At 42.4% G+C, this 24,714-nt stretch overlaps 1 protein-coding gene across 1 annotated transcript in view; it reads right to left on the bottom strand.

Moving 5' to 3' along the window:
* CPLX1 (complexin 1) overlaps nucleotides 1-24,714 on the bottom strand; it is a 120,025-nt gene that overhangs the window by 32,146 nt on the left and 63,165 nt on the right. The window contains exon 3 of the mRNA XM_075740199.1: nucleotides 13,801-13,976. Coding sequence (XP_075596314.1) covers nucleotides 13,801-13,976 — 176 coding nt within the window. The remainder of the gene's footprint in view (nucleotides 1-13,800; nucleotides 13,977-24,714) is intronic.

Raw genomic sequence — 24,714 nt, forward strand, 5'->3', positions numbered from 1 at the left:
GTCAAACTTTTAGGGGTTAACTAAAGTAAGCCTGCTTCTGTTAAACAGCATCAGACTGACAGGGCCCTTTGTGAAGTAAGGGAACTATTCTCTCACATTTCCAGAAGGCTCTGCAGCGTGTCCAAGGTTTTGTGGAGATCTGAGCATGCCTCAAGAACATCTTTCTCTGTTTCTGCTTTAAATCTTCTCATTCAGAGCTGGCCAGGAGCAAAAACTGTAGAGAAGAGCTGTAGTAGTAGCGAGGAGATATGGGTAGAGAATATCCCAGAAGCCTTGCTCTCCTAAAACTTCCATCCTCAATTCCAGATCAAAGTTCAGCTAAATTAACACCACAGACTTGAATTCCCACCTTGACCTAAAAAACCATGTTACATGAAACTAACTTGAAGTGGGCAGAAAACTCTTCCTTGCCATTCAACTAGAGATTACTGCAGAAAGTGGAGGTGCTGTTTTTCACCTCATTGAAAGCAGTTTACTAGCTTCTTCCCTTCTAAATAAACATAATACTGGCTACAAATTACAGTGCATGGAAATCTATGATTACAACACCAGAGCACAGGAAAAGTGAAGATAAGCAAGTGAGAATTTTCTATCCAGATATGCAGCTGGACCAAGCACTGGCCAGGTTTATAGTTTAAATTGGTAGATTCAGTCTATAGCATCTTCAGTGGTACAAGCCACTCATTACAGAGAGGAAACAAATGCTTTCAGTACCAACCACTAGTCAACAACCAGGAATTCGTAAGAAACACCAGAATTTGACAAAACATTCTAGAGTTTTTCAAGAGGGGTACACTGGGATGTCTCCATCCACAAAACTCTTTGGCAGCAGCTGGAATAAACTTCCAAGGAGGAAATCATGTATACAAGTCCTGAATAAAAACCACCTACAAGCCCCATTGTGCTTTCTGCATTTGAGTGGATAAAGAGTTCTATTCAAGCGGCAATTTGTCAGTTGCCTTTCCCACATCAGGCCTTTGCTTGGACTATCTTTCTATTTTGATCTCTGGCTGAAGAACCCTTCCTCTAATTTGGGGTCAGACTGTTTAACAAGGAGACAGAATTGACATCCCTATTACTGAGCATGACGGAAATAATCCGGCAGCTGTAAAATGACTAGTGAGATCCTACTGACCTATATGGTGCCAGTTTTAAAGTCAGCTCAGGCCTATTATGACCCTAAATTTCTAAGAGGCTACTTAAGAGATCTGGCTGGGACCAAGGGCATAAAAGCACCGTACCTGCTCCACAGTACTTGGTTTAGGCTGATGGTCCTGTGAAGACCAAGACAACGGTTCCAGCAGATGCTGAGGAATTTGAATGTGATGGCCTGGAGCTGACAGGCTGCATTCTTCCTCCCTTCTTCCTAACTGAGGAGAAGCAATTCCTCCATGAAGTCTCCCTCTCTGCAGATAATGAATAACCTGAGTCTGTTCTTTCCGGCAGGAGTAGGCATACTTATGTGCTGTTTTGACAAAGGAGAGTGCCTACAGCAGAGACAGGACTCAAGGTTGTGCTAAAAGGAAAAGGAAGGAACCCTGGAAAACCACGTTCAATGCAAATGATGAAAGGGCAAATGTTTCTCCAGATACCCTACTTCTCCCCAAGCAGCAGCCATTGCGTCTTCCTCAAACTCTGACATGGTCAAAGGAAGGCCACAGCCCTTCTCCTGCAAGAAGACTGCCCTGCCCTGGAGCCCCAGACAGGGCACCTTGCACTTAAGTCTAGTAAGATTAAGTCAGCTCTACTCGTGAATGCCTCAAAGCTGGCTGGTGAGGAAGGGAAGAGAACTCCTGAGGCCTTTCTCAGACCCTCAGGAAGGCCATATGAATTGTTGCTCACTAGGAATGGGGCATGCAAACCCTTCCTTCTTTTCCCAGCTTAACCATAACCAACAAGCATCTGTGGGGAATGAATACACACAGCAGGCAAAGGCTACACAACTGCTGCAAGCAAAGCATGCCCCAAACTTTATCACCCGGCCCCATGCATGAACTCTGACCTGGCCTTGTATCAGCCCTTCTTCTTTCAGGCATGTGAAGTGACTAATTCTCCCTGAGAGTCTTAAACCCCACGCTAGTGAAACTGAGAGCAATGTCAGAACAGATTCAGAGCTTCGTGGTGAGGCCAGCACAAAGTCACATCTTGCTCTAAGGAAGCAGCAGCATTTCAAAGGCTGAGCCTGGCCCTAATGACTTTTATCAGAAAAGAATGATGCATCCATTAGCTGAGCCGTGAAGGCATCAGGCTACATTCTCAGGCAGACGTAACTCCACTGGTCTCATTAAGTCCTGGTGAATTATCTGATCAAGACTCGGACAACAAACTGCCTATATAAGAGACATAATGTGGCTAATGCCTGATTCTAAGCAGTAATGGGAACTCTTTTGCTGCGGCAAAAAGGAACAGACCTTTAAATCCTGTTTGGTGACCTTCACAGTCCTTGAATTAGCTTGACATAAAAAAAGAACCAACAACTGTACAAGCCCTCCCGCTTACATCTGATTTGTAAACTAGGAAAAAAAAACCATGAAGTTACATGAAAAAAAAGGGTGTAGCTGTACTTATTACAGGCAATGGTACTGATCAAATTACTTCCATGCCATTGTCCACATTTTGAGGCTGGCACAAGCAGCATGATCCAGAACCTTCTACCTTTGAAGATAAGATGAATCAAAAAATTTTGGGAGGGTGTGTTAGAAAAAACCAAGAGCTCCTCCAACCCCTTAGCTAATTTTTATACCATCCTGACTAAGGGCTTTTTCCATTGAGGAAGTAATATTTTATTCTCCAGAGCAGCAAATAAGCTGTTCTTCCTCTCAGAGCAGAGGGATGCATTTATGCCCTTATTAGGATTTAGCCAAGAAATTATTCCATGTGTTCTTGGCTCTACTGGCTAAAGAAATTCCAAGTGGAAGGGTGTGGGTATGGCAGCCACTTCTAGAGACCAGTAGCAATGGGAATGTGGTTCATACAGGCTCTGGGATGGTTTTCGCTTCTAAGTCCTAAACTTCCGTCATGGATTGCTGATCGTGGAGGTGCCCAGGTTTTCTGGAGGAGAAGAAACCCCATTTACACAAGGGTCAGGCTATTCCTAGGCCTCCACCTCAGGAAATCAATTCCCTACTCAACCACTGCATGATTTGCGGCAAGTTGCTCAATTTCTCCACCTGTAAATCACAAGCAGTAATGCTAAGTAAAAATTATTAATAATAAAATAATTAAATTATATAGAATATATAATAAATATACATTATATAAGCTATATAATTAGTATGGTACATATATAATAAATATATAATTAAATAAAATAATAATTATTTTAAAAACAGATTTTGGAGCTTTCTTGGGAAAAACCCTTCCTCTGTGCAGCTTGGTCTTGGTGGGCGATGTGAACAAGAAACACCATTTGGCTGCACTAACAACCACGAGGAAGCATCAAAAAAGCAGAAACAGAGCTAACTGGTATTTCACAGGTGAATATATACTATTACCTTTACGTTTCTCAGAGGCAGTCCAGGCAGAAATCCACTGAAAAGGCCTGCCGTCATTTTCATTATACAGGTTCGTAGTTCCAATTGTACAGACTTGGGCAATTCCTGCTCTGGAGAGCCAGTGTGAATGACCCCAGCCAAATTTCAGGTAGACAGTGGGCTGTGCCTGCTCTGCTGGAGAAGAAGGCTAAGACAAGTCTGCAGCCTTTGCAAAAAGAGAACTCTGCATCCAGCATGTGTGTAGGTAGTTTTCCTTCCTTCTTCATGTAGTGGATTTGACATGTCCATGTAGGGATGACTTTGAATGCTGCTACCCAACAAGCTATAACTCAATAGCCTCTTTATGCAGGTGTTGGACTTTTCTAGTCCCCTGAAGAAAGGCAAGTCCCTCATGGACTTCCTCAAGCTGTGGACTAGACATGGTGAAGAGTGAATGCAAACTGCCACTGAAACTGGAATAAAGTAAGGCTTTGTCCATGATGCAGACATTCCCTTTACATTCATCTTCTATATGCAAAGAAAAGAAATCTTTCTGATTAAAGAAAAACTATGCAAACTCTATGTGCATTTCTCTGTATGTACATGCACACAAACTTGGTAATATACAATGGCTATGTATACTGCTTCCCTACAGTAATGATGCTCTGTAGAATTAAAGCAGTGCTTCACAGATCACACATTCTTGCTCTGCAATGTAGTCAGTCTATCCTGACTCTGGAAAATAAAAAAAGGAAAGTTCCTGAAACAAAAGTTCAGTCAGGGAAAAAAAGGCTCAAGGGAAAGAAAGGGGGGCTGTACTGTGTGATCAGACAATAAATTACAAACAGTTGCTGTTTTCCCACCTTTCTTGTCTCTGGGTGGTAACATAAATAATTGATGTGGTGAGGGAGGGCTGTACTGAAGAGTTCTTTATTATGAATATAGAAGAATTTGTCAATTAAAATTGTTGGTTAATAGTTTCCAAACAGATCTTGTGGTCATAGGGCACCCTGGTGTGAGGGCCAGAAGTGTAGATTGGACTGTGAGGTGGCAGAACAGCACCTCCAGCAGAGTAGTAATGTCTGGCTGTTCAGACACAAACGCTCAGTTGCAACGGCACTAGAAGAGAACTTGCAAAAGACCATTAGTTGGGATCCGTATTTCTTGTCTTTCCAAGTAGGTGAGTCAAATGCTTGGAGTTTCAATAAGTCACAGCCAGAAAGGCTTGAGACACCATTCAGATGTCCTTCCTAGCTAAATTCCAACACTAATCACTGTATGTCATTATTTTGCATCCAGTCCTAATGAAACTGATCAGCCCCATACCAGCAATGTGCATAGGTTTTGCCAGCCAATTCATTGAGACAAAAGTTGTTTAAGTGAGTATTTCAAGCTGAATGACTACAAGACACCCTAGTCAGTACGTAAGAGTAAAAAAGGCTGCATTCCAAGAGACATTTCAGTAACTCCAGAAGCATCACCCAGTGGGATCTCGTTAGCAAGTATCCAAAGTGACATCTACTGGTGTAGATTTGCATTAGCGTGAAATGTAGAAATGAAGTTAGAGGAAGGCAGAGCTGCACAAAGAAGCTGACTAATGAGCCCCAAAAGGTATTAGTGGGGGAATCAGCAGCTGGAAACCGAACCTGCTGAGTTCTGGTTAATAATTGAACCTCTAACAATTATGGAAACAGATGAAAAAGATGTCAGTTTGCTCCTGAGCTCCAATGGTTTGCTAATGGCTCTTCCCTTTTCTGAATTTTAAAAATGGCCTAAAGCTACAGCGCAGGAATGAATCCATGCAGCTTTTCCCACCAGGGAAGCTCTGTTAGTTTAATGCCAAGAGATAAGGCCTGGCACAGACACTTTCATTCAGACCACCTAGAGAATTCTATATATGTAGGCAACTGGACTCACAAAGACCAAGACATGTTGCATATCCCAGGACTTCCAACAGTATATAAAGATAAAACTACATAGGTTAGGTAGGAACAGATCCTCTAAAATCACTCTGAAGACGTCTATGTTTAATAATGGCCTTGGAGGTCCTTAGCAGGCACATCAAACCCTGTTCCGTGTTGAAAAGCACGTCTGGGAAGGCACCATTCTCTCAACTTTCAAGAGAGACTGCTGAACTTAGGCATACCCAGATAACTTTGTTAACCTTTGGCTTTCTAGTTGTGGTTCCTCTTCTGGAGGAGACCAGTTTGTTTATCTTTTCACAAAAGACAGTCACTACCTCACAGACAAGGGGACTTTTGGAGATGCAAAGCAGGAAATTAAACCTCACTGGAATTTCCAAAGGTTGAAATTGTTAAAGAAGAGAAGTGGATGATTTAGTAAAATTGCAAAGGCATGTAGTCCAGAAACAAGTTTGATGCTAAAGATCTGTACCCTAAGTTATGGAGAAAACTGATATGGAAACTCAATAATCTGTGTCAGAGACAATACAGGCCAGTCAGGACTGTTGGGGAACCAGTTCTGGCAGGAGGTCAGAAGTCTAGTGCAGGTCAAATCATTTTATCCCCTTGGATGACTTCAAATACCAACATGGAAATGATCTGAGGGGTTATGGTGCTCTTTAATCACCTTTCAAATGTCCTTTCCTTTTTCCAACTCTGCTTGGGCTTGCATCAGGTTCCACTGTCCTCAATAACACCAGGACAAACACCAAAGGACATTGCCCTTGATCTTCACCCAGAACAGCCTGCGATTTAATTGCTGCAAAGAGTGAAATTCTTCTAAGTTGTCATTGTTACTGGCCTTATGACTGTTCCCACCCATCCCAGAGCCCACTTCTTGGAAAGCACAATATAATCCATGTCTTGCAAAGCATCACACTGGGAGTGCCATAGCCAGGGCTATTGCTTTCTCATAGCCGGAGGGCCTGTGACCCAGTTGTAAACATTCTTTGGTCTATAGCACAAAGAGTATCTGCACTGAACTAAACCAAGCAAGGATTTATTTTTTTTTCTTTGTTTGTTTTTTATCCTGATTATCAAAAGCCACTGTGAAAGCAGAAAAGTCAATTTAATGATACCTCTCCATCTGCACAATACATATACATCTCTGAAAATCTATTTTAAGGCCCACACACTGAACAGTAGCCACAGCTTCATTAGATCACAAGTGCTGGGTAAAAATTCGTATCACTGGTTGAATATCAATGATTTAAAAGGGAAAAGATCAGACAATGTTTCTGTTCATTGATATGATTTTTATCATTTGAATTACAGAACATGATTCATTGCTGAGGAAAATCTTTTCTTTGTTTGAGATCCTTCACCTTTTGACATGCAAAGAATACAATTTCTGTGTTTTTTCATTTGTCAATAGACTCCAATGAAAAATGTACTATATATTTCTTCCTTGCAAGGAAAACTACACCTTCAAAATTGCTTTTTCAGGCAGTGAAATTTCATTCCTTTGTACAGGAATTTTTAAATCCCTTGACAATATCTGCATCTGAAGTTAGATGAGAATGAAACATCCCATAGATGTACAAACAAGAGTTTAGCTAACATTGTGAAGCTGTTTTATAGCAACAAAGTTTTACCACAGTTAAGTTTTCACACCTGAACTTAAAGCTTAGTTTCAAAGGTCTGATATTGCTGGAGAACAGAGTCAATTTACGTTCTGGTAGTTCTCCTGCCTTAGACATAATTTTCACAGCTATGCACCAGTTACACATGGAAATATGCAAATGAAATATTAAAAAGAAATAATTATATGCTGTTGTATGTTGATTATCTCACATAAAAATCTAGGATTGCAGCTAAAATCCTGATTGTCTTTTTGCCTGAGTGATTTAGTGCCAAAAGTGAGTTCAGCAATGAGATTTTTTTTTAAAAAAAAAAAAAAGCAAAAAAAAAGCAGCATTATGAGAACACTTTCCCACTGGAGAGAACAAAGGCCCTAACTTAGGACTTCTCCCATTGCCAGCAACTCAAATGTTCTCAGTTTTCTATAATTAAATTCCAGTACCACCTACCTTAAACCATGGAAGACCTGGAAATTACATGTCTTAAATATCTACAAAGAACTGAATAGTTTTCATGGTTTTTCTGAGACATGGACAATTCCAAATACTGCAGAGAATCTTACTGCCTAACCGCTGAGAGCATTTAATGGCCTAATAAGAAAAATGGGAAGAATTAATGGCACACATCCAGAGACAGAAGGACTCACACTTAAACAGAACAAGGACTGCACATTCTCCTGCTGTGTGATATGCTGCCTGCAGGAACAAACATCAAACCTCAGACTGCACCATTTCCCTATTGCCAGCAAAAGGACAAGGAAGTCCTGAGCATTTCTTACTGTGACATAGAGTGACATAGAGGCTCACTGATGTAACAAGATGTTAACATTCTTCTGGCACCATACTTTAACCAGATAATGATCCTTCTGCATTTGTACTTTCCAAACAGAAAAAACCCAACAAAACTCTTTGTCCTCCACTCAGAAAAAATCTCAGAAGCAACCATGCTCGGGATGAATTCATCAACGGTGTTAGTGAAAGCATAATAATAATAACAAAGAATTAAACCCTCAAATGAGGAAATTCATTACATTGCCATCAGAATTTGGATACTGCATAGTAAATGAGCATGAGAACACACATTGTAAGGTGTGGCAGAGATAAAGTACTGAACATCTGCTTATTAGGAAAACAGTTGACCTCGTCTTGTGCAATGGAAGAGCTGAGGTTCCTAGAAGCATAAACATACGACAATGAAATTAAGCACTGTGCCACAATATTTACATAGCACCCAACAGGGTCAATTACAATTGTAGAGACAACCTTAATTCTTCCAGCACTTGAATTTTCCATTTGCAGCCTTTCCATACTTCTCATGCAGATTTCATGCTCAATTTGGAGGGTAGGAATCCTTATTAATATAACTAAAGTTGGGCTTTATTCCCCACAGCACATAAGGCTGGTCAAAGACAAGCTGGGCCACTCTGAGGGCTGAGTGTATAATAGCTACTGAAGCAATTCATGTTCCATCTAAGGATGGCCTAAATTCAAACCTAAATTCTGTCCTGAAGCCAAGACATTTGGACAGAGGACCATGCTTACATCTTTTTTTGGTTGAAACCCATCATTGTGAGGATAGCCTTGAGTTTTTGCTACTTTTCAGCATAGGCTTAGCAATGCCAACCCTCTAAAGCAAGATTTGCAGGAAGCCAAACTACAGGCATTGTCTCACTAGCAGCCAAGACAGGTAGAATGTTAATTACAGAGCATGTCCTAGGGCTCTCTCAGGCCTGGGTTCTACCACAGTCGTCAAAATAATTAATTATGTAAATAAGTAATTATGGATCATTACATGAAGAAAGTAATTAGCTTTCACTGCTGAGGTATGCAGGTTTATAATGCAATCAAGGTCATCTGTTTATAGAAGGCAGCACTCCACCTGAGAGCACTGGAAACAAGCTGGCTGCTGTAACATGGCAAAGTAACAGGGCTATCAGCTATCCACAGCCTCAGCACTGGGGCACTGGCAACGGACCCCAACCTGCCGGGCACAGGGGCACTGAAGGCCTCTCAGCAGTCTTGCCTGTGTTGGTCAGTTGTGGCACCTCTCCCCAGAGACAGCTGTGGTGGGCTTGGAAGATCTGTGGGGCAGTAGTGTTAAGATCAAGCCCAGATCAGGTCAGAAAGCAAGCTGCATACGTGCACCTTGGCGTAGAAGGAAGCTGGAATATACCCCAGTTGTGTTCCTTACATTCTTTCAATCCATGTTCAGTATCAAATGCTGGACTTTAATATTGGGTAGGAGCTGGCAGACAACTAGTGGTCCAGTTATTTCAAAATGTCATGTCCAAATGTCATCCTTCAAAATTAATTTCCAAATGAAAATGCTGCATATTTTTAATGAAAAAATATTTGATTGCTGAATAATTCATTCTATCCTTTCCCTAAGTCATTTCTGCACCCAGCTGCATGCTGGGCTGAGGGCATATGTATTTCAATTTAACAGATTGGATTTAAAACCTGAAGTTAGCACATGCTGGAACATATCTGTGGTATCTGTCATCATTCTTTTCAGGCTCTGCCATATCTCCCACATTTCCTGAAGTCCTAAACAAGAGAGTGTATTCATCACACTTGTTGAAGGGCAGAGGCAGAAAGTCCAAAACAACAAACATGATGAGCCTGTCCTTTCTGTAGGCTTCGCCTAGAGCCATATTAACTAACTGATGAAGCCATGATTCCCTGGCTTGTTTCCTCAACACCCTGCAGCTGAACTAAGGGAGTAACTTTGTGACTCCCGGTTCATGACCAAGGATACACACTTTCAATCTTGTATTCTGCATAAATAATCTGTTCCTACTCACTCAACTCACACACTCATTTCTCTTTTATGTGAGGAATGAGCAAATATAATCAGGGTGATCTCTAATACTTAAGACTTCTTGGATTTAATTCATACCTGCTAACAACTTGTGTATGTATACATACCAGACAGAATCTCTATTTCGGTTTTCTCCTTCTCTTTCTGCTTTTATTGGAGTTGGTGAAGAAATTAAGGTAATTACAATATAAAGAAGCAATAAAGGAACTTATCCAGCCCTTTTTTTCTATTCTTCTACGTTTGTTTCACATTTCCAGCCACCAATTCACAATATTTGGAGACATACTCTTGTATATCTTTGTCGTGGTTTAGCCCCAGCCAGGAGCTGGGCACCACACAGCCGCTTGCTCACCCCTCCTCCCCACAGGATGGGGAGGAAAATTGGAAGAAAAACGTAAAACTCATGGACAGTTTACTGGGACAGCAAAGGGAGAGAGAAATAACAACAACAGTAGTTAGAATATACAAAATGGGTGATACACAAGGCAGTTTGTCACCCAATGACCCAACACCTACACACTCAGACTACCCCAGAGACCGTCCTGGAGCCACGCCGCCCCTCCCCGACTAGCCTTCTTTTATGCTGAGCATGACATCATATGGTATGGAATACCCCTTGGGCTAGTTTGGTCACCTGTCCTGGCTGTGTCCCAGTTTCTGGTAAAAATTAACTCTATCCTAGCCAAAACTAGGACAATCATCAAATCTCTTTGTCAAGACAAAGTAATTGCTCTCTTTCATGGAACTCTCAAACTTTAAAAAAAAAAAACAAAAACAAAAACAAACAGCTCCATTTTACAGCTTTATCCATCTTTTCTGATTCTGCAGAAAACAGCTTCATCTTTCAAATGCATGCTACCTGGGATTATCTTCAGGAGAAAGAAAACCACAGTGAACTGAGCTCCTATGTTTTCACAAGCTGAATGCAGGATTTCCTGTTGCTAATCTCAAAGGTAACCCACCACACCACTAGAAAAGCTGCAATCCAGACCTTTGACTGAGGTCAAATAACATTCCTTCAAGTATCCTTGTCTACTGTCTCTGCAGAGCCAACCCTTTGCCAGGTCCTGTCGCTCAGGAGTCAATGCATTTCCAAGAGACCTCACCGCTCAGTACTCAGCCTGGCTCAGCAAAGTCTAGCTAGCTGACAGTATCCCAGGGAAATTCCCTTTGGCTGGATGTTTCATCCAAGCTCAGGCTGTATGCTCCCTACTCATGAACGTGTGAATTCTAGTCTACATCATCTCGGATTTGTAACAGAGGGCATCTCAGATTTCTTAAATGCTTTTACAGAAGTTTGCCCTACAGCAAAAAAATTGCAGCCGCCATCTACCTCTGGGAACACTTCAGTGGTCAAGCAGAAGAGACAGTGATGAGTGAAAACAGGGCATTAGCCCATCTGCCTGCAACTCAGAAATTAATTATTTTTTTTTCTCCCGTGTCTACTGCAGACCTATGTCATTGCTTAGAAACAGTTCTACCTATAAACATACATTAAACATATACTGCACACATTTATTCATTAATATATGCCATTATCTAGATACATATTCATTAAAAACATTACAAACAAATTTTGACCAGGAGGAGTTCTGAATCTGTCTGTCTGGTAACTAATACCCTCTTTTAAATGATCATATGAATACCTTTCTCTGGCAGTGAAGCATAAACCCAAACTTCTTTATTTGCAGAATAATTCTCGATACCTCTTTACAAGATGCACCATGCTACCAGGAAAATTCATCCCTATCCGTGCTTCCCTCTTGAATCGTAAGAATTGGGTCAGAAGTTCAGCTCAGTGCAGACATAGTTTTGTTTATGGACAGCCACTCTCAGCTCTGTAATGAGACTTTGAAGCTTTTTCCCAGTCACGTTCTTAGGGCGCTTTAATGTGCGCAGAGGTAGGCAATGCACGGGGAACATCTCTTACACTGAGCAGGTCTTCCTCATTCTGCCTACAGGTATTTTCTGTTGTTTTTTGGCATGTGATGTAAGTCAGCACACAGGCCTTCATCATCAGAAACCTCTCATCCAACCCAAATTTCTTTCCAAGTTATGTGACCTCTAGGTCCTCTTCCTATAAAACAAAGTGTGTTGGTTTTGCATGGCAAGGTTTTGGTAGCGGGGGTGCTACAGGGGTGGCTTCTGTGAGAAGCTGCTAGAAGCTTCCCCTGTGTCTGACAGAGCCAATGCCAGCCGGCTCCAAGACAGACCCGCCATTGGCCAAGGCCAAGCCAATCAGCGCCTCTGTGATAACATATTTAAGAAGGGAAAAAACAAGTTAGAGAGACCTTTTGCAGCCAGAGAGAGGAGTGAGAAGATGTAAGAACATCTGCAGACACCAAGGTCAGTGCAGAAGGAGGGGGAGGAGGTGCTCCAGGCGCCGGAGCAAGATTCCCCTGCAGCCTGTGGTGAAGACCATGGTGAAGCAGGCTGTCCCCCTGCAGCCCATGGAGGGAGGATGAGGGGGTGTAGAGATTCCACCTGCAGCCCGTGGAGGACCCCACGCCGGAGCAGGTGGAGACACCTGAAGGAGGCTGTGACCCCGTGGGAAGCCCACGCTGGAGCAAGCTCCTGGCAGGACCTGTGGATCCGTGGAGAGAGGAGTCCACGCCGGAGCAGGTTTGCTGGCAGGACTTGTGACCCCGTGGGGGACCCACGCTGGAGCAGTTTGCTCCTGAAGGTCTGCACCCCGTGGAGGAGACTCACGTTGGAGAAGGTCGTGAAGGACTGTCTCCCGTGAGAGGGACCCCACGCTGGAGTGGGGGAACAATGAGTCCTCTCCCTGAGGATGAAGAAGCGGCAGAAACACCGCGTGATGAACTGACCGTAACCCCCACTCCCCGTCCCCCTGTGCCGCTGAGGGGGCGGAGGTTGAAGCTGGGAGTGAAGTTGAGCCCAGGAAGATGGGAGGGGTGGGGGGAGGTGTTTTTTAAGATTTGGTTTTATTTCTCATTCCTCTACTCTGTTTTGCTTAGTAATAAATAAGATGAATTCCCTCTCTAAGTTTGGTCTGTTTTGCTCGTGATGATTATTAGAGAATGATCTCTCCCTGTCCCTATCTCGACCCGTAAGTTTTCTTTCATTGTACCTTTTCTCCCCTGTCTAATGAAAGAGGGGAGTGATAGAGCAGCTCTGGTGGGCACCTGGCCCTCAGCCAGGGTCAACCCACCACACAAAGTTATTCTAAAGAGACAATTTTGACGTGGTCTTGAGGGTGATGAAGCAAAACTGCCTTCTTCCTCCATACATCAATCCCTAAAAACTAATGTACTGTGACAATGGGTTCAGCTACCTTAAATTAAGCTCATTTCTCTAATAAAGGTTTGTTTTGTACATTTCTTTTCAGTATCATTCTGAATTCTCACAATTATTCATTTCCTTCTCATGCCAAATTGCATGCAACTTAAGTAGAAGACAGTACTTCCCAATGGCTAAGTCCCTCAGATAAATGAAACTCTCTTTCTTTCAGATGAATCCTCTGCGAGTAGTGGAAGCCTACATATGAAAAGTAAAATAGATTTGTCAGATTTCGCCTGTCAACACAAAGAAAGCCTTGGAAGCAATACAGAATATACTTGGACTGAATCTCTCAGAAACACAGTGAATTATGACCCTTCTCACAAACCACAAATGCAAGCTTGAAAAGCACCCACACAGGGACAGAGAAGCCTCTAACATTTAAAATAATGTGAATGTTTAAGCAATGATGAGAAAAACAGACATTTTTCTCCCCTCATCTTCACTCTCTATTTCAACTTGGCAGGACTTTTCAGTGTGGGAGGTGTGTTTAAATAGGGATAGAGCTCGAGGGACAGTGCACAAGATTAAAAAGTTCAGTGTGGCAAAGTAATTACCTGGCTCTATCCAGGTGCTCATGGAACTGGTCACAAATCATCTGAAAACAGTAGTTCTCTACTGAGCATTACGAGTTGCCAAGTGCATGCTGAAAGCCAGATCCCTACCTTGTCTCGAATTCCTTGTCTCATAACTTCTCTTTCAGCCTCCATCTTGGCGTATTTGGCTTTCCTCTCTTCCTCCTCTTGCCTGAGGGCTTCCTGTCGTTCCTCTTCTTTCTTGGCAGCATCTGGGTCTTTTTCCTCATCCCCACCCAGCATCTTCCCCATGTCTTTGGTAGCCCCTAGAGAAAGCACAAGAAAAAGTCAGCTCTGTAAGAATGTGGGAAAACCACCATGACACCAGCTCTCTCTTTCCCCACACTCAGGACCTCTTTCCACTCCCTCTGCATCTGGAAAGATTTCTCCTGCTACTGAGGAGAGGCACACTCCCCACAGAGGCAGGAGGTAGGCAAAACACCCAGCCTGATGAGGTGGCTTACCTGGCATTGGTGAGAGAAGCACGGCAGAGAGAGGAATAGACTACATCTGTAGACTTGCATGATGGTAATGCAATTGGTTTGCAGCCTTAAAGGGGGCAGCTGCCATCCACACTATGTTTTCACTCCATCAGCTCAGTCAAGTGACTGAAGATTGATGTTGGAGGGTCTTTAACATAACAGGCAAGTGATACATCCAGAAAGAAATGACACCAGGGCTAGGAAAGGAATTTGAAATCTCAATTGCAGGGATGAGTAATCACAGTCTTAATTGTTGCCAGAAATTACATAACCCATGACAGGTAGACGCACATGGCATTAGCAAACATTTGGACTTGATGATTTCTAGGATCCTACCATGGATCAGAAAGAAGTAGCATCTCTGCATGTCTCTTATCTACCCTTGGACACCACTGCCTCTAATGCTTAGTACGTAGGTGAGATCCTGGCTCTGCCTGGTCCTCTTCCTAGCCCTGCATGCACATTGGTCTCAAATTCAGCCCCTGGGTGCTCCTGAGCCGGATCTTTGTTATTGTGCAAAGCCCTTGCACAGCCATTGAAATGGGGAGGCTTCTCACATGTCGCTCTGTCCCCACACACCTGCAAAAGGACCTTGAACCCTGTCTTTCAGAGGCACTTTTATTGGCAAATGACTAGCAATCATCCAGCTGGGGAGGAAGGCAGGGGCTGGGGAAAGGGATAGGGCATTTACTGTGATACTTCGTCATCAGGGCACTGGAAGGCTGCAGCAGGATCAAGCCTGGTTACATGGAGGAAGTGAAGACATATATTCTTTGGGAGTTGTGTTGGACTTTGCCTGGAGCAGAAAAACACCCTGCATCACTTACTAAAAAAGGTACCTTCACCCGGGAAGAACACTAGGTGGCTGGTTACTGTCCTTGGTTTCTGGGTCAGAACAGCTCCAGTTTGGCCCCTTGCTGGCTGAGATTTAACTGAGTTAATCTGAGACAGCCTTGTTGTAACACGCACTCGTACATACATACATGTATACATATTTAACGTCTCTTGCCTTGCATAAGGCAAAGCCATCTGGCCTTTTCAAAGGCTTAGGCTGCAAAGTCCTTCCAAATAATTGTTTGTTGGCATTATTAGAGGCTAAATGAAGAGAAGAGGTTTTCACAAGCCCTTATCACTGTCTTGTAAATTACCTCATCAGTACCTCAGCAGTGCTGGAAGACTGTGTTTGCTCTTGCTTTCCACATCAGGTCTTGGGATGGCAATGGCTGAACCTCTGTTCTTACAGGGAGAAACATCTGCAGCCTGTCAGGATGCTTCCTCCTGAATTGCCCCAGGATGACAGTTATCGGATTAACTACTGCCTCTAAAAAACCACCAAGGAATTTGTTGAGAGGCAAGCAGATCCTGTGGCTTTTCCCCTCCACATTACTTTGCCAGGTCACATGTTTTCCCAGACCCTACACTGAAAGCAGCCCTGAATCAAAAGCAACCCTCCAATCCCCCAAAATGTGATGGAGAAATGGCCCCTTTACATGTCCCGTAGAGAAGCATGGGGAAACTGATCCGTTTAAGCCTGACAAGATCTGGTTGTTATAGACTTTTTTGCCAAGTGGAAAATAAGAGTAATCATGACTGTCTCCATTCAGCTAGCTAACCACAAGCCTCTTGACACCTCAATCCTGTTGAGAAACCTGTGGATAAAAAGAGGAAGATGCCCAGGAACCCAAACAAACCCCAGCTGGAATATTCACTAGCTACTGTCAGCCTTCCTCTACTGTCATTTTGCATCCTTCTCTGCAGGGTCAGAGTAATACAGGAACTCTTGCATTTTGAGGGCAAATTTACTCAGACCATCTGGTGATTTCTTTCCTCGGATGCAAGGAAGGTTAATTGAAATTGCAAGCAAACTAGAATTTCATAGCAAGTGGAATGGCAATGCAGACTACTTGGGTCACACATCCCTATTGCAGGGACCTCCGTAAGCAGCTTTACCATGCATTAATCATTCATGACCAATGCCAGTAACACCTTTAATTTCTGGATTCCCCTCAACAAATATTTCCACTGATGATCAAACTGATTTGCGTTCAATAATCTATCGAGTTTATCTCTTTCTAGCTTCTCTCCACTTATAGCTACCCAGACAGTGTAATACACTAGTTCCTTATGAAGCAGAATTCAGCAGCAGAAAGAGATTATTTTTTCCCCTTTAAGCACTACTTCTAGGCTATCGTTAAGTTATAATGTCAGCTCAGCTCATCATGTGAGGAATGAAATTGCATAGACTCCTTTTATCTCTTAGACAAGACCAAGATTTTGAATACTTTAGGCATTTGATTTTGCAGCTATTCAGCACACAGGACACCTACAAGAACAAGAGTGTAGTTTCGGGATCCTCATAGACTCTCTTAATTCACCTCTGATTTCAAAGTCATCATCTAAATGTGCGGAATGCTGCATTGTTATTAACTAATTGGAAGGAAATATATTATGAGAAGGAAAATTTTACACTGCTTTTTAACTCCAATCTCTTGTTTTACTTTTGGTATAGAAAAGGGTTTTTTTCTGTCTCATTTGTCCCTTCATCCTAAACTTTAGGCTTTGTTGTTAACATTCCCTGGATAACAGCTTCTGTATTCAGCAGTTCAGCAGTGGAGGCTCCAGAGAATTCATTTGCATGCAACTGAGATGCTGCAGTTACAGGCACAAGCAGAAGGAAAGAGCAGAACTTCTTTCCTCAAGCCTGCCTTTGAAGCTTCCAAAGAAACAGAGGGGAAGGAGACACTCACTGAATCTGTTCATATGATAAGCCTGGGTCTTTTTATCTTCTTTCACATCCCAACCATAACATCTACCTTGACATAAAGAGAAGACAGAGAATGCCAAATGCTCCTCACTGATCAGTAAGGAGCTTCAATCAACATTATTTCCAACACATCTAGACAAGGCCACAGGATAAAGCTCCAGTACTACCTTTCTGACTGTAATAAACAGCCCTGCCCAAGAAAGATAAAACACTTCCATGAGGGAAAGCATCTCAGAGTTGGTTTGTTTAGAAGACAAGTGGCATGGCAGGCATTCCAAACTAATAGTCATTCCCTTGATCTGTATGGGCTAAAGAACTGGACAATCAGGTGTTAAGCCAAATACTATAAGTGCACTCAGATACACTTGCATGTGAGATTCACTGGTTTAAATTGTCATCAGCCTTCTGAAAAACAGTTCTTGGGGAACATGTGGGAGACACTGCCCAGTGAAGCAGCTGGGAAGCACGTCAGCTGTCTGGAAAGCAGTTTTGCAGCAAAGGCCTTGGGGTCTTGGTGGACAAGCAGCTGACCATGAGCCAGCAATGTGTCGTTACAGCAAAGAAGGTCAACTGCCTCCTGGGTTGCATTAGGAGTGTTGCCAGCAAGTTGAGGGAGGTGATCCTTCCCTTCTACTCAGCCCTCGTGAGACCAGATTTGGAGTGATGTGCCCAGTTCTGAGCTCCCAGATACAAGAGAGATATGGAGCTACTGGAGTGAGCCAGAAAAGGGCCATGATGATGATTAGGAGAATCCAGGATCTCTCATACGAGAAGAAGCCAAGAAAGCTGGGACTGTTTAGCCTGGAGAAGGTTTGGGGTGTGTGTGTGGGGTGTGTCTTAGTAGTATGCATAAATATCTGATGAAAGGCAGTGAAGATGAGGGAGCCAGACTCTTCTCATTGGTGCCCAGTGACAGGAGAAGAGATAACGTGTACAAACTGAAATACAGGAAATCCCATTTAAACGTAAGAGGAAAAAAAACATATTGGAGATTGCAGAAAGACTGTGGAGTCTCTGTCTGTGGAGATATTCAAAACTTCATAGGCCACAGCGTTGTGCAACCTGCTGTAGGTCACCCTGTTTGAGAATGGGATTGGACTAGACATCCCCTGTGGATCCCTGCCAACCTCAGATATTCTGTGACTCTGTTGACCTCACAAGTAAGTGGTTTAAATGGCAACTGAAAGTGACTGAAGTGAATTTTGCAAGGAAAAGAGTAAAGAGCACGTGCCCAAACAGATCCTGCATCTGAGTGGAGGGAAAGTAAATTTTTAAACTGCCTGACCTCTGTGACAGTAGGACTTAACCCTTCAATCGCTCACTGACATCAATCCAGCTTTCACAGAGAAAATGTAAACTCACAGAACCAACTTGCAGGAGCAGTGCTTCATTTTTACTTGTTAAAAAAAAATAGAAAAGAAAAAAATTCTCATAAATATTGATGTGCAAAGTTATTTGCTGCAAAAGCTATATGGCTTAGGATTTTTAAGGATGATTTACAGAGAAATAGATTAACAGAAACATCTTGGGCATTCTTAATTAAGCAAAGGATGATGGAAAATTGCACACACCATTGCTTCAGGTAAAGTAATTAAGTGAAATCAGAAGAATTTCTTTTGCACAAATCTAATTTCATATTGCAGACAAATAGCACCCCATACCTGTCTTTCAAGAGGGCTGCATATGTGTGGACTTAGATCTCAGAGGACATTGCAGAAGTTCCCCCTCTCAGTCACAGGAGTCAGAGGAAGTAGTGAGAGGTTCACCTGAAACAGGCATGCCCTGAGGAAGTCTTGCTGGTGGTTTTTTGGTACTACTATTTGTGGCTGAGCCATATTTAGATTGAACAGACAGGACAACTGATGTCTCAAAGTTTCTAAATCACAGCGTGATTTTTATCACATTATCCAAACATCTGGAGCTAATCACAGAGTACTGTTCTGGAGCAGGAATGGATTACTCATTTTTGCAACATTACTTCAGAACCAGAACTAAGAATGTTTTATTGATGTCACTGGAGGGAGACCATTTTCATCACAGCCATAATGCAAAGCTTATGTCTGGTATACAAGAAGTCCTATATCCATTTTAAGGCTCATGAAAAAGGTGAATTTGCCATTAAGTAAGAAAAAACTTTACAGCAATCACTAAACAAAGGAATTTCATATGCAAATTCTTCACTAATATGAATCTTATCTAAAGGAATCAGATCTTGTCCAAGTGTTTTTGTCCAAATCCCTTAGATGTTACAGAGATGCTTTCAAATGATTTCCCCTGGCTACTGTGACATAAAATTTATCTCCTGTTGCAGCCAAAATACACACCAGAGGGTGAGAATCTTTTAGACAAAATACAAATTGAATTTCTGTTTCCCATGCCCTCAAAATACGGTGCTATATTTCCAACTCATTTACCTTCCTCCAGCAAAATTGCTACATCTGATGATTACACCTGAATGAACTAGACTGGCTGAGGGCACACTTACCACTACCAGGGTAAAATCCAGTTCCCAGCAGGGATGGTTAGATTCAGGTTTCTGCTCAGAGATGTTTCATGTGTGCTGGGTATCTGGCTTCCTATTATCATAGAATCATAGAATCTTTAAGGTTGGAAAAGATGTCTAGGATCATCAAGTCCAACTGTCAACCCAACACCACCATGTCTACTAGACCACATCCCAAAGTGCCATGTCTACACACTTTTTGAACACTTCCAGGGACAGTGACTCCACCACCTCTCTGGGGAGCCTGTTCCAATGTCTGACCACCCTTTCAGTGCAGCAATTTTTCCTAATATCCAACTAAACTTCCCCTGGAGCAATGTAAGGCCGTTTCCTCTTGTCCTATCACTTGTTGCTTGGGAGAAGAGACCAACACCAACCTCACCACAATCTCCTTTCAGATAGTTGTAGAGAGAGATAAGGTCTCCCCTCAGCCTCCTCTTCTCCAGACTAAACAACCCCAGTTCCCTCAGCCACTCCTCATCAGACTTGTGCTCCAGATCCTTCACCAGCTTTGTTGCCCTTCTCTGGACATGCTCCAGCACCTCAATGTCCTTCCTGTAGTGAGGGGCTCAAAACCTAACACAGTACTCAAGGTGTGGCCTACACTAAATGGAAGCCCACTATGACCTTCAGTTGCCTCCATCTACCACTTAAGAGTGAAGTTTCCTACAGAGCCTGAATGACAGCCCAGCAAATGGAGCCCAAAGCTGCATCAAGCTTCAGGTAAAGCACACACCCACCTTTGGTGAGTTTAGACACCTATTTGCCACGTCAATACCTCAGGTAGACTCCTTGGCTTATATGCCTCACACGGTAGGATGCATCTCCACCTACTGTCATCTAGTAATCAGTCAGCTAAGCAGCATGCTGAGATTGGGATTTATATACACGTCTTAGTCTGAGACAGAGTAAAAACCCAAAACTATAGACTACAGGAGTAGAATGGGGGGTAGGGAATGAGTGTAACTTCTCCCTAGCATAAAATATAGACAAGAAACATGTTATGTTTGGACAGCAATCCCATTTTAATGCACTTCCTTTCACCCTTAAAGAAGAAAGAGTTGTTTCCAGCATATGACCAGCTAAGACACTTAGATGAATGATCACTAAACAGCCTTTTACAAAGAAGCTAGCTCAGTCTCAAATAAAACAGAAAATAAGGAGTCTATATTCTACAGCCAGACCTAACTCACAGATCTCCAGAAGTTGTTTGGACTTTTTCAGTGCTATTGCAACACACTTCCATTCCATAATGCCTTGCAACAGCAACTGAATTTGATCAAATGAGTTTTTCTGACTCCCAAAAAAGAAACAGCCCCAAACTTACTACTCATACCTCATTATCTTCTACACAAATAACTCCTGCAACTTTGTTTAAACCCATCAGGAATGTAAAGTTTCCCTCTTAGGTCTGGGTGAAAATAAAACAGTGGCCTTGGGACTTTTTAGCAACCAGATGGGCCAAGCAGGAAGAAATGAAGAGCAGTCAATGGTGGATCGGCTGCACAACTTCATTTTTGTCTTTCACTCTGAGAGTTCTTGACATTATAAGATGGTTTTGATGACTTGCACTTTCCCATAGTTTTTTTGTCTCACTGTTCTTTGAAAACAAGACTGGGAAAAAATGAATGAACTGAGCTCTTCAGGATCTCCAACCAGCAAGATCTCCTCTCCTCCCTTCTGGCTTCTCTTCCAAGACTTACGGTCTGTATATTGTGAGCTTTTCAGACACACTCTGCTGCATCTCCTAGCTTCAGCCTCCCTGTCTGTAAAACCGCAATGAGTCTAGATGCCAGTCTCGCTCCAAGACTTTGTGTTCTGCAGAGGTGCACAATGTAAGGCACGTCCTGATTTCTTGCTTTTTTTTGAGTCATTTTCCACCAGGCAATGCCTGTTTCAATACAGAGTTTGCTACAACCAAATGGAAAGTTATCAGAATTGATATGAGCAAAAGCAGTTGCAAACTACATAATCCAAAATCACTGTATTCAGACTAGGGCCAGTTCAAGAATGCTTAATTGTGTGGACACATTTTTTGTTGCCAAGGATGAGATCAAAATAATTAATCCACAAAGACCTCGTACATACTGCGAGCTGGTCAGAATAAAGCCTTTGACTTTTCCACATCACTGGGGCAGCCTGGTTGTCTGCCTGTCTTTCTGTCCCATTGACAAAAAGGGGAAGGGCAGAGAGAGGCCTGGCACACAGGGATCCAGGACATCACACGTGTTTTGGAAGCAAAGATCTTCCTCAGATCAGTACAATAAAACAATAGGCAGGAAAGATTTTGTCGCCTGTGTCCACATTAACCTGCTGCTCTTTGCAGTAGTCCGACCTCTGCTCTTCATCCATTTAGGAACAAAACAAAACAACACCTTTAGGAATGTTTTGTAAACAAAAGAGTACAGATCCATGTTTGCAGTAGAAAGCTGTTTTCCTGCAAATGTTTGCACATTTCTTCAATGGTAAGAACAAAGATGCCTCTAATATCTGCCTTCAACTTTTTCACCTGGGAGATAAAGGTGCAGGGTCTTTTCCTTCTGCAGTTTTATTAGCCACCACATTACTACTTTCCACAAAAAAAGAAAATGCCACACCAATCCTCTCAGCTGAAAAAAAACCACCTGACTTCCTCCTGTTGAAGTTTCAATAAAAATGTAAACAGCCCTTCAGGAGGGCATTGCATGATATTCCAAAGTGGTATTTGCATGAACAAAATACTGTTTATACATTAGTGCTGAACAGCTCCAAAGGAACCATCACCATTTATTAATTAATTGTAACTGATAAACCTACTGAAATGCATTAGTGATTCTTCTTTCATAAACAAAGAGCTGATGCCAAGTTCACTTGAGGAGCTCACTTGAGAAATCATAGTATCTCTCAAAAAGCCATTTTCTGGTCTTCTTGGTACAGTAGGGATCTCTGATAAGTATCATTAAAATTGTATTAAATCAAGAAATTTTTAATGAAATTCAAAGCTCAAAGCAGACATGGAACTCTGTTTCTGTTTACTTTTCCAGATCCACTCACCACAAGTGTCTTACAAAACTGAGAAGGGGCATGTTTATATGCATTTCTGCTCACTGGGGCAGTCTATAATTTTAGGCTTATTTCCAGGTCAGTGAGATGCCTATCCATTTCAGTGTTAAGTATTCGGAGATATCACAGAAAAATAATATTGAAAGGATCCCAGTGAGGTCCATCTGAACGTTCCAAGTGGTGAGCCATGGACCATGGGTTCTGTAATGGCAGAACACAAAGGGGCATGAGGAAGGAGTAGAAAAGGAGTACTCAAAGCTTCAGTTTTCTTTGTTTATAAATGAAAACCTTTGAGAAAAAGCTGCACAAGAAGGTATGGACTTGTTTTTTTTTTATTTCATTTCTTTTCCCCACATGAAGTGGTTAGATTACCTTCCAAATAAATGAGAATGCAGGACATCAGTCTGGTCTATCCCTTGCCCCAAGGATCAGCCTTATGCTATTCCTGCCAGCTCTTTGTCTGACCTGCTACTGAAGGACTGCAGAGTTGAAGGCAAAACAGTGATTAAGGCTGTGGTCAACAGGTAGCTGGCTGCTGCAGTGCTCACTGCATAGCTATACAGATTTGGTCTGCACTCCATCTTTTAATTTTTCCTCCATCTCCATTTTCCAAGTTTTTGGTCTGCTCATTATCTTCTCAGTATCTGTAGTAATCCCCATTCCTCAACCTAGTGGAATTGGCTGACTCAGTCCTTTCTGTTCTCTGAGTGCTCATGCTGGGATCTAAAATATTCCCTACAATCAGCTAACCAGGACAGGCATGGTCTGACGATACCCAGCACTTCAGAGGTTTCACTGAAACCCATCCCCTGTAACAGGTACCAAGACAAACAGAGGTAATAATGAGAAGTTATTTACAGAATCAGCACTGTGACAAGACACTAGGTGATCATTTGAGTGGTCAAGACATTAGGGTGATCATGAGCACAATATCTATTGTCCAGCTTTCCTTCTTCTGGATCCTGGGATTTTCCACCACACCTTGGTCTGTGTTCATAGCGTAAGGCCAAAAAACTCTCAAGCTTTGCCATTCCCTACACCTTCTCCAGAAAAGGGTCCTGAACAAGCAGGCATTTGCTCTGAATGTCCATGTTTAGACAGCCTTTGTTTTGCTGTCCCTGGGGACCTTTGCTTCAGCCATTTCCCCTCCCGAGACAGCTTTCTCTGTCTCTGGCATTTTACTTCAGTCTTTCTCTCTCTCCCTCTATATCAAGCCAGACAAACTGCATCGCTCAGCAACATTCTCTTGTTGGGAAACAAGCTGGTAAGTTGAGCAAACTCTGTGTAAAGGTACTTGAAATATTTAAGGATATTCAGAGGTATTTGGAACTCCAGCTACTTGGAGACAAATGCCTCTTCTCACTACTACAGTAATGTTTCATTTCCCTTACACACCTGAAGGCAGACTTTAAAGGCTGATGTTGATAGGCCTTTTTCAAACTTGGTATAAAACCATGTGGAGGCACATAGAACTTAGAAGGAATGATTTTTCCTGCATTTTTCTGATAGCAGTAGGTGCTAACAGGTGCAAGAGCAATGTTTCACTTTGCAGATGGGTATTGAAGCCCAAACCCAAATGAGGTAGATACCCATGTCAACAGAACATAATGATTTTCCTTCTTCACAAGCTGCTGGAGAGTGTCCTTTGGCAGAGAAAAGAAAGTATTCTTTTTTAGAGCAAGACTCTGCCAGTCCCATCAGCATCATTTCTTTGGCTAAAATCTTAGTCTCTATGTTTTTTTCCTCTGCAAAGTCTCCAGCTCTGCACAGTGACAGTTTTTGTCTAGCTGTGCAGAGCAGTACAGTAACTTGCACACAAACCAACATGTAATCTCAAAGGTACTTGTGCATTTGTGCAACAAATGGATAAGTCCCTCTTCTATTTTCTCTTTCTAGCTTACAACTATAATTAATGTATTTAAGCAAATTCTTCAGTTTGTATGATTTTGTTCCTTAGCACTAGTGCTAAGTCCTTTTTATACTGCTTTAACTAGAACAATAAAGTTGCCAAAGCAACATATGTGAAGAAATCATTTTCAGGTAACATTTGTCTGATCTGATCTCTGACCCACAGTGACACTACCCTGGACATATGGGGCTCTCTCTTGTTCTTTTTTCATAGAATCATACAAATGTTTAGGTTGGAAAAGACCTTTAAGATCATCAAGTCCAACCACTAACCTAGCACTGCCAAGTTCACCACTAAATCATGT

This window comes from Balearica regulorum, chromosome Z (assembly GCF_011004875.1).
Source record: "Balearica regulorum gibbericeps isolate bBalReg1 chromosome Z, bBalReg1.pri, whole genome shotgun sequence".
NCBI lineage: Eukaryota > Metazoa > Chordata > Aves > Gruiformes > Gruidae > Balearica > Balearica regulorum.